This window comes from Podarcis vaucheri, assembly GCF_965113315.1.
Source record: "Podarcis vaucheri genome assembly, chromosome: 4".
In the NCBI taxonomy this organism is placed as follows: Eukaryota; Metazoa; Chordata; class Lepidosauria; order Squamata; family Lacertidae; genus Podarcis; species Podarcis vaucheri.
This window is the reverse complement of record NC_138762.1, coordinates 4,356,928-4,367,610: the sequence shown is the minus strand read 5'-3', so window position 1 is coordinate 4,367,610 and position 10,683 is coordinate 4,356,928. Positions and strand designations below refer to the sequence as shown.

The following is a 10,683-nucleotide window of genomic DNA, read 5'->3' as shown; positions in this document are numbered from 1 at the left end:
GGCCGTCCAACACTGAAGTCGTAATAACTAGCTAAAGCCTATAAGCACACACACACACACACACACACACAGAGAGATGTTAATATTTTGTTGCATTTGTAATTGTTTTAATTTTGTGTAATATTTTAAATTTTCCCCTCTGCATTAATAAATGTGCACGCACACACACACGATGGGATTGATTTTGTGTTGCATATTTGTTTAAACTTTGTGTTTTATTTTTTACACAGACTAGCGTGCTCATATTGTGTGTTTGTTCTGGCATCTAATCAGTTTAGGTTTCAAAAGATAACAATTCCATGTAAGGTATCTGGTTTCTGCACATTTTCAAAAATAACTGCTGTTTTCCCAAAAGCCACTAGGTGGCGCTGTGGTTTAATTTGTTTGAGTTTGTGAGTCCAATAGCTACAAGGGAGACAGAAACAGAGATATATAACCTTAATTATTCCTGCCTAAAATCTTACTTGCCTCTTTCTGTAACAGAAGTGTCCAGACTTAAAATTAAATTCCTGCGTCATCTGAACTGTGTTATTATTGTAGACTGCTTTGAGGTTTTTGAATGATCAAGCAGTGTATAATTTTTCTGAAATAAATTACATTGCCTCAGTTTCCCTTTTAGAGTTTTTTGCTGCAAGAAGGCGGTTGTCTAATTGTAGTGGGCTTGGTGTGAATAATTCTTTTACGTCTCTTGTATGTTGCAAAGGAATCCCTTTTGGAAACAGGGTGGCTTACAAATCTCTCCAATGAAATAAAACATCACTTTATTCTATTACGGCGGAAGTTGCACAGTGCCTTGATGCAGGGCACAAATGCTGACAACAAACGTAGGCATATGCTTCAGGTTACAGACTCTGCTAACCCAGAAAGAGTACCTCGGGTTAAGAACTTTGCTTCAGGATGAGAACAGAAATTGTGCGGCGGCAGCAGGAGGCCCCATTAGCTAAAGTGGTGCTTCAGGTTAAGAACAGTTTCAGGTTAAGAACGGACCTCCGGAACGAATTAAGTACTTAACCTGAGGTACCACTGTACACGCCTTATGAAACAGGCAAAAACATTCCTTTTTAACCAGGCCTTTGGTTGACCTGTTCGACCTCCCATACCCTTTTAAAATGTGCCTGTTTTTTTGGGGGGGGTGTGTGTGTGTATTATTGGGTTATTGCTTTTATTTTAATTTTATATATTGTGATGTTTTTATGTGAATCACCCTGAGACCTCCAGGTATAGAGCGGTACATAAATTCAATAAATGAATAATAATAAACAATAGTCCCGACAAGACAGGCATAATTGGTAATTGCTTTTGAAATTTACAATAAAGTTTTTAACTTGAGAAAATGACAGAGATTATCGGAGTGGAGAGGGAGGGAGGGAGGTGCTGGGTTTTTCGAGATCCTTGCTTCATTCTCTGCTGTCACCAGAGGAGGCCTTTGCAACTGTCAGCTCTGCAAAAGTTCCTTTCGGTACCCAAAGGTCACATTAAAAGTTCCTAAAGCCGACAAGCTTGCAAATGAGTCGTGGTGCCCAGGGCTTAATTACTTGGCCGCTGTTCTCCGCTCTCCAGTGGCCGAGTCCGGCCGGCACTAATGAGGCTGGAGCTATTAGGCATTGCTGGTAAACAAAGGAAGGATCCTGTCTCCTCTGGGTCCCACTTAATGGCGAGTGGACAAACATGTCAGTCTCGGGAGCAGGTGGCTGTGGGGAGATAACATCTGCCCCCTGTGCCCAAGGCTGGCTGGCAGGCCGCAGGTCCCCAGATGGCAGCTATGTGGAAAACAAGAGCAGTGAGTTACGACTTTTCTGCAGAAAGCTAAAAATATACACGCACCAGAATAAGAATGCTAAGAAAAGACACGAACAAGAAGTGATCTCTCTTGGTAAAAAATAAAAGCCATGCAAGCTGTTCCTTTCCGTGCAGGACACAGAAAGTTTTCCAAAGTGGTTCAGAAAAGTGAGAGAGGCAGCCCCTAAAGGCCTTTGCTAATTGCAGACGTGATTTTTCCCCTTGTGGGCAGAGGGCCAAGGCAAGGAGGAGAGGCGATCCCTAGTGCCTTTTCCAACCTCAGGTGGAGGTGGGCAGCTTGCAGCCTGAATTTCTCCCACACGATGGAGCCCTTTCCGCAGACAAGGGAAACAGGAGAAACTTCTTTACCTGCTTTCCCCCTTTTTCGCTGAGAAGAAGAGCTTGAAAATCAACAATAGGGATTTTCATAAAGACACAGGCTGGACCGAAATCGTGATGGGTCCTCTCCAAGACCAAATTGTCGACCGCCCTGACTGCAAAACCCTGCAGCTTTAATTTGATTTGATATGCTTTCCCAGCGACAAATGTCAAGCTCAAAGCGGCTTGTGATAATCACAATAGCATTAAAAAACAAACAGGCATTGCAATCACTATAATATCAAAACGCAGCAGCGTATACAGTGGTTCCTCGGGTTACATACGCTTCAGGTTACAGACTCCGCTAACCCAGAAATAGTACCTTGGGTTAAGAACTTTGCTTCAGAATGAGAACAGAAATTGTGCTCTGGCAGCAGCAGGAGGCCCCATTAGCTAAAGTGATACCTCAGGTTAAGAACAGTTTCAGGTTAAGAAAGCCATTTCCGACCTGGGAGGAGAGTGGGTTGCGGGCAGAAATCCCTCCCACATCCCACGCGGGGGCTGGCGATTGCCCCCGCGAGACTAGGGAATCCCCGGGCGTGTCGGCGACCCGGTCTGCCGATTGGCTAGGCATGCCTGGGGACCGCCCTTTTTGCCCCTTGCCAGCTGAGCGGTTTTTTTCCCAACCCACCCACCCATTAGGTTTTAGGTAGCTTTGACCTTGCTATGGACTTCGGTTGGTCGCCGCAAGGGGCCTGGTAGGAATTTTTCCAAGTTGGCACATTTCGAGCCATTTGGTTTTTTCGCCTACCTCCTAGCAAACGTCACAACTTATTCGGTGTTGGCGGTTAGGCATTGGCAGGGGTCTATTGTTATGCAAATGAAGGGGGAAGGAAACACCATCACCTTCCCCAAAAGGAAAAGGGTAGTCCGGTAGAGGACTCCGGGGGGCATTGCCTTGTCCGAAACCTAGGGAGGTAAGGGCCTCTGGCACGCCCCAGAGCGGTGACACCCGTTGGAATCCTAGTTGGCGTACTTCAACAGGACTCCCACGGCTTGTGGACAACCTTTCCCGGTCCCCATGCCGGGTAGTTGATAGGAGCCACTGCCTAAGGCCAATACCTTCCAATTCTTGTTGTTTAGTTGTGTCCGACTCTTCATGACCCCCTGGACCAGAACACGCCAGGCACTCCTGTCCTCCACTGCCTCCCACAGTTTGGTCAAACTCATGCTGGTAGCTTCGAGAACACTGTCCCACCATCTCGTCCTCTGTCGTCCCCTTCTCCTTGTGCCCTCAATCTTTCCCAACATCAGAGTCTTTTCCAGGGAGTCTTCTCTTCTCATGAGGTGGCCAAAGTCTTGGAGCCTCAGCTTCAGGATCTGTCCTTCCAGTGAGCACTCAGGGCTGATTTCCTTCAGAATGGATGCGTTTGATCTTCTTGCAGTCCATGGGACTCTCAAGAGTCTCCTCCAGCACCATAATTCAAAAGCATCCATTCTTCAGCGATCAGCCTTCTTTATGGTCCAGCTCTCACTTCCATACATCACTACTGGGAAGACCGTGGCTTTAACTATACGGACCTTTGTTGGCAAGGTGATGTCTCTGCTTTTTAAGATGCTGTCTAGGTTTGTCATTGTTTTTCTCCCAAGAAGCAGGCGTCTTTTAATTTTGTGACTGCTGTCACCATCGTGTTGTTCTCTCTCGGAGCTGATGAGAGAGGATGCCATAATTCTTTGTCTGTACATAGTGTGTAAATAAATACATACATTAGCTCTATGATGTCTCACGCTTCTTGCTGTGTAATGCTAGAAGATTAGTGTGCATCTACCATTTGGTATATGTCGCTGAGCGCACTGGAGAGGAAGGGAAATGCCTTTTCCAGAGCTGCGCATACCGGAGGACTCTCGGACAGCGGGGCCTGCAGGAACACCCCAGGGCGTTTCCCAACAAAACCTGGACGTCTCCGGGCGATTCGCAGGATAAAAGATATAAAACCACAAAATACATAATAAAATAACAACAACAACAACCCAATAGCCCCTTCCCCAAAAGCACATTTTAAAAGGACATAGGATGCCAATCAAATCAACCAAAGGAATGGTTAAAGAGGAACATTTTTGCCTGGTGCCTAAAGGTGTATAATGAAGGTGCCAGGCAAACTTCCCTGGGGAGAGCATTCCACAGAAGGGGAGCCACTGCAGAAAAGGTCCTGTTCTCGTGTTGCCACCCTGCGGACCCTGCGGCCTAGGAAGATGATCTAACGTTCTGGGTAGGTTCATATGGGAAGAGGAAGTCCTTGAGCTATTGCGGTCCTGAGACAGAACAAAGACCACAGCCACCACCATTCCAGGATGGAGATCTGCAACCAAATATCTTCCTGACCTGTTCAGAGATTCAGCATTACAGCAGAGCACATTCGCAGTTAATTATCAACCGGTTAAAGCTCAGTATGCTGCCATGGGGAAAACCTGAATGTTAGCAAGACACATTTTTCTCCATTTCAGTGTGAATTCATAGAATCATAGAATCATAGAGTTGGAAGAGACCACAAGGGCCATCGAGTCCAACCCCCTGCCAAGCAGGAAACACCATCAGAGCACTCCTGACATATGGTTGTCAAGCCTCTGCTTAAAGACCTCCAAAGTAGGAGACTCCACCACACTCCTTGGCAGCAAATTCCACTGTCGAACAGCTCTTACTGTCAGGAAGTTCTTCCTAATGTTTAGGTGGAATCTTCTTTCTTGTAGTTTGGATCCATTGCTCCGTGTCCGCTTCTCTGGAGCAGCAGAAAACAACCTTTCTCCCTCCTCTATGTGACATCCTTTTATATATTTGAACATGGCTATCATATCACCCCTTAACCTCCTCTTCTCCAGGCTAAACATGCCCAGCTCCCTTAGCCGTTCCTCATCAGGCATCGTTTCCAGGCCTTTGACCATTTTGGTTGCCCTCCTCTGGACACGTTCCAGTTTGTCAGTGTCCTTCTTGAACTGTGGTGCCCAGAACTGGACACAGTACTCCAGGTGAGGTCTGACCAGAGCAGAATACAGTGGCACTATTACTTCCCTTGATCTAGATGCTATACTCCTATTGATGCAGCCCAGAATTGCATTGGCTTTTTTAGCTGCCGCGTCACACTGTTGGCTCATGTCAAGTTTGTGGTCAACCAAGACTCCTAGATCCTTTTCACATGTACTGCTCTCAAGCCAGGTGTCACCCATCTTGTATTTGTGCCTCTCATTTTTTTTTGCCCGAGTGCAAATTAAACAATTATACTTAATTATACTTAAGTATAATTAAACAATTATACTTAGCAAAGATGGCTGGCTCCGGCCACTGGCCCGCCTGGTCCCGCAGCCCCTTCTCACAATGGCCAACCAGGTGTCCCCAGGAGAAGCCCTCCGGCAGGATTTGGGCACAAGAGCCCTCTGCCCTCCTGCGGCCTCCAGCAGATGGGATTCAGAAGCATTGTTGGCATGGTCTTCTGGGTGGGTCATCTATTTGGGAAAGGGTGAGGCCCAAGTTCAGCCATGAACCCCCAGGGATGCTCCTCTGCTCTGGAAGCTCTTTCCCTCCGGAATGGAGCAATGGAGAAATTTATGGAACAACAATGGGATATTAGCTCTGCCCAAGGCATGTACAAATTATTGTTGGAATGGCATACTAAAGATGAAGAGGTTAAAGGGGTTGAGGATACAATGGGCTAAAGATTTTGGATATAACATTCAGTTAGAATCTTGGGAAAGGCTGTGGAATGAAGGTATCATTTTTACTGCATGTAGTGCACTTAAAAGAAAAAGTGATGAAAAGGATGTACAGATGGTATTTAACACCATCAGAGCTTGCCAAAATATATAGGACAAGATCTAAATAAAAAAATTCCTTCCAGTAGCACCTTAAAGACCAACTAAGTCAGTTCTTGATATGAGCTTTCGTGTGCATGCACACTTCTTCAGATACACAAGATCTAATTAGTGTTGGAAATGTGGTGGGCTTGTAAAGAGGTAAAGACTCTGGGGTTGCAGCGCTCATCTCACTTTATTGGTCGAGGGAGCCGGCGTACAGCTTCCGGGTCATGAGGCCAGCATGACTAAGCCGCTTCTGGCGAACCAGAGCAGCGCACGGAAACGCCATTTACCTTCCCGCCGGAGCGGTACCTATTTATCTACTTGTACTTTGACGTGCTTTCCAACTGCTAGGTGGGCAGGAGCAGGGACCGAGCAACGGGAGCTCACCCCGTTGCGGGGATTTGAACCGCCGACCTTCTGATCAGTAAGTCCTAGGCTCTGTGGTTTAACCCACAGCGCCACCCGTGTCCTGCCTGAAAGGTACATAGCCAAAATAAAGAAGACAGTTTTTACAAAGGCTTTCCATTTTCAATATTTGTAGTCCTTGCTTGGTGCTTTGAGGTTTGGCAGCCAAAGAGCCACTTAATTGTCCCAGGCCCCAGTTGGGTTGGGAGATCCCTCAAGGTCTCCGAAATATGCAGCACAAATACCTCACCAAACGGCCAAAGCCAGCATTTGCTTAGGAAAAACCATTGCTGGCTCAATAATTTGGTAAGTTGAACCTTAGGATCAGTCCTGTTGTGAGGCAGCTTCCACAGGAAGAAGGATTTTGGGTGTCAGTAAGGCAGGAAATGGTTAGCTATTTGATTTATTATTACTGTATATTTTTTTTACTGTCAGAGAGGAGGAGAGGTTTTGGTTGGGTTTTCTGCTTCTGCCCAAATAACCTGACTGGTAATGAGTACTTTGAACTGGGTGGGAGGGCCAAAATGTATTGGGTTATACTTGCTGCATTTTTTTTAAAAAAATAGCTACTACGCTCCACAGAATGAAGCATTTGAATCTGCAGTGGTGAACCAATTGTGGATTGTTTCTGACAGCAGAAAGCACAGTGTTCCGTACAGCACTTCCAAACACTTCAAAACTGCTCTGGAGTCCCCGAAATTTCATTGCAGCTCATAACTTGGTAGCCGTGGTGCAGGAAAGCTGGCAAGAGGAGATCTTTGCCCCCCAGGCAGAACAGCTCTGGAAGAGAGCTTGCTGCAGGGAGTGGCTTAGGCTCAGAGAATTTGGGTTCTGGATGTGATATATATATATATATATATATATATATATATATATATAGAGAGAGAGAGAGAGAGAGAGAGAGAGAGAGAGAGTGTCATAAGTTTTTGGGTGAGATCATTGGCTGATCCAGACCAATGTCTGTCTGAAAGTAACTCTTCAAGATCTCCAGAACCAGGCGATTTCTTGAAGAAGATTGTAGTGATTGTACCAGTGTGGTGTAGTGGTTAAGAGCGGTGGACTCGTAATCTGGGGAACTGGGTTCGTGTCTCCGCTCCTCCACATGCAGCTTCTGGGTGACCTTGGGCCAGTCACACTTCTGTGAAGTCTCTCAGCCCCACTCACCTCACAGAGTGTTTGTTGTGGGGGAGGAAGGGAAAGGAGATTGTTAGCCGCTTTGAGACTCCTTAAGGGGAGTGAAAGGCGGGATATCAAGTCCAAACTCTTCTTATTCTCTTCTTGGGGTGGGGAACTTGCAACCCACTCAGTCATAGAATAATGGAATTATAGAGTTGGAAGGGACTTCAAGGGTCATTTAGTCCAAGCCTCTGAAATGTAGGTGTCACAGCTAAAGCACCCATGGCGGATGGTCATCCATTGATGCTTTCTTCTTCTTCTTCTTCTTCTTCTTCTTCTTCTTCTTCTTCTTCTTCTTCTCTCAAACTTCCCATGACTTTCTGCTCCCAAAGTCTCAGCCACCACAGGGCAAAGTGGCTCCCCTCTTTCCACACAACCTGGGTTCGGAAGACCCTCTGGACCAGCACTTGAGATGATGCTCTTTCCAGGACAAGGGTGAGGCTGCAGGTAAACTCGGCTGTGAAGAAACTCTTCCATCGCTCTGTTCCCTGCCCATTCTTCTGTTCGTTCCAGGTGCCTTTATTTACACAAACAGTTTAAAACCATGCCAGGCATTCATAAATGCAGCAATTCAATAAAACGAGAGCAGATAAAATAAATTGTTGGATCAACAGCCTACAGAACACACATTTTAGCACTCACTTTGCACACAAACACCCTGTAACTGCCAGGGCATTCCCTAAATGGGATATGCCACCATAGAGAAGGCCTTTTCCCATGTCAGGTTCGCAGTATATTTGGGTTATGTACAAACTTGCATTTGTGAAAACAGTTTATGAAGGAAAGCAGATTTTATCTTCAACTATGGGTGCTCCTGAAATTCCCTTTCAAACCCCCCATCCCTCCATTGCAGCGGGTTGGGCGAGAAGAACCTTGGGGTCCCTTCCAATGTTACAGTTCTAGGATTCCATTGAAAAGCTTGTAAACACCAGGGAAACATTTTGTAAGGTGATGGACTCTCCTTCCTTGGAGGTTTTTAAGCAGAGGTTGGATGGCCGTCTGAGATTCCTGCATTGCAGGGGGTTGGACTAGATGACCCTGGGATCCCCTCCTATCTCTACAATTCTGGGATTTTATGCCTTCAGTTGCTTCTAGAATACTACAAATAGTGGGTACCTCCCACATCACAGCAGGTCCAATTGTTCCACAGAACATTGGCAGCCTGACCTGCTCTGCTCTTGAGAGGACACCTGAAATTTCAGGGTCTTCAAAGAGAAAATGCATTAAGTACAATAATAGGAATTATCCCCTGATTTGTTTCCAGTCGCATGGGATGATGGTCCCTCCCATGGCGCATTGGTAAGATGCTGGCCTTCTACAATGCCTGCGTCAGCCCGTCCACCTTCTCCCTCACGGGAATCCCTCAGCTGGAAACGGCCCATGTCTGGATCTCCATCCCTTTCTGCTCCATGTATGTCATGGCCGTGGTGGGCAACTGCACCATCCTCTTCATCATCCGGGCTGAGCCCAACCTCCACGAGCCCATGTACCTCTTCCTCTCCATGTTGGCTGTCATCGACTTGGTCCTCTCCTCTTCCACCATGCCCAAGCTGCTCAGCATCTTCTGGCTAGGCAACAAGGACATTGCCTTCCACTCCTGCCTCCTCCAGATGTTTGTCATCCACTCTTTTGCCACCATTGAATCTGGGATCTTCCTGGCGATGGCCTTTGACCGCTACGTGGCCATATGCACCCCCTTGAGGCACAGGACCATCCTGACCCACTCGGTGGTGGCCAAGATCGGACTGGCCGCTGCTCTGCGAGGCTTCCTATACATCGCTCCACTGCCTCTTCTCGCCCATCGATACACCTACTACCACACCAACATCATTGCACACTCCTACTGCGAGCACATGGCTGTGGTGATGCTCTCGTGCGAGGACATCTCCATCAGCAACATCTACGGCATGGCCATTGGCTTCCTGGTCCTCATTGTTGACTCCCTGTGCATCGGGGTGTCCTACGTCCTCATCTTCCGGGCGGTGATGAGCTTGTCCACCACGGAGGCCCGCCTTAAGACCTTTAGCACTTGCACCTCACACATCACCGCCATCTTGGCCTTTTACATCCCCATAGCAGTTTCATCTTTGACTCACCGGTTTGGGCACAACGTGGCTCCTGCAGCTCACATCCTCCTGGCCAACTTCTATTTCATCTTCCCTCCCGTCTTGAATCCCATTGTGTATGCCGTCCGGACAAAAGAGATCCAAAGGAAACTGGCTAAGATGCTGTCTTGGTCCCGGAGACGAGCTAAAGGCCTGATGTGAGCTTCAGGGTGATTTGTGGATCAAATCAAATGCAAGGAGAAAGCTCATCTGTGGCGTTTCTGAACTAGCTCTAGAGGGGGAGTCTCTTACCAATACCACTTGCATATACTAAGAATCAGTCATAGAATATAAAAGGCTGACTCACATTATTGGTGTTAAGTATAATTGCTTAATTGGCACTGATATGAAGAATGCATATGTGTTTTGCTGAAAGGGTTTAAGTGGGAGATTCCACTGAAGCTAAAGAACAGCAAGAAGTAGTCTCTGAGCTCCTTGATGGATTGATAATTAACAATTGCTGTTTTCTGCTAGCTAACACATGAGTGTTTAACCTTATATAATATTTATTTTATTTCTAAGAAGATGAGCTTGTGCTGGACCTGCACAATATATTATATGGAAATATTTGGATGTATCTTTGATGTTTTTCTTCTGTTTTGAAGAAAGTTCTGCAAGCAAAGCTTTGAACACTCTAATGAGTCTGGGCAATGCTTCATTCCAAAGGAGTCGGTTTTTATGCATCCAGTCGCTTCAAACTGTGCAATATTAATATCTGCAATAAATGTTCCCTGCCTTCCCTGCCATGCTTAAATGCACATACAGTATGTTGCGTGTTACCTCATTCACATGTGACTCCCCTGGGCCTCCAGTTTGGCGTGGTAAATTTGGAACGTAAAATCCTTCATTACCCATATCGCCTTCCTCTTTACTTGGTCCCAGCTGCATTTGACCTCACTATCATTTACAGCAGTGAGGAGTTCGTGTGTGCAGCAGGTTTTTTAGTAGCATACTCCTTGTCAAAGGATTATTTGTCAGTAAAGGTGAAACTCCATAAACTGAAGCTCAGTCCAAATAAGACTGAGATACTGCTATTGTCCACTGGTTCTCT

General features: G+C 46.4%; 1 protein-coding gene across 1 annotated transcript; it reads left to right on the top strand.

Annotated features, from left to right (window-relative positions):
• Nucleotides 1-8,831: 8,831 nt before the first annotated feature.
• On the top strand, nt 8,832-9,794 carry LOC309530507 (olfactory receptor 52M1-like; the record flags this gene model as incomplete). Its single annotated transcript, XM_082219531.1, has 1 exon — nt 8,832-9,794. The coding sequence occupies one exon, from the start codon at nt 8,832-8,834 to the stop codon at nt 9,792-9,794; it is 963 nt and encodes a 320-aa protein (XP_082075657.1).
• Between the last annotated feature and the right edge of the window lie 889 nt (nt 9,795-10,683).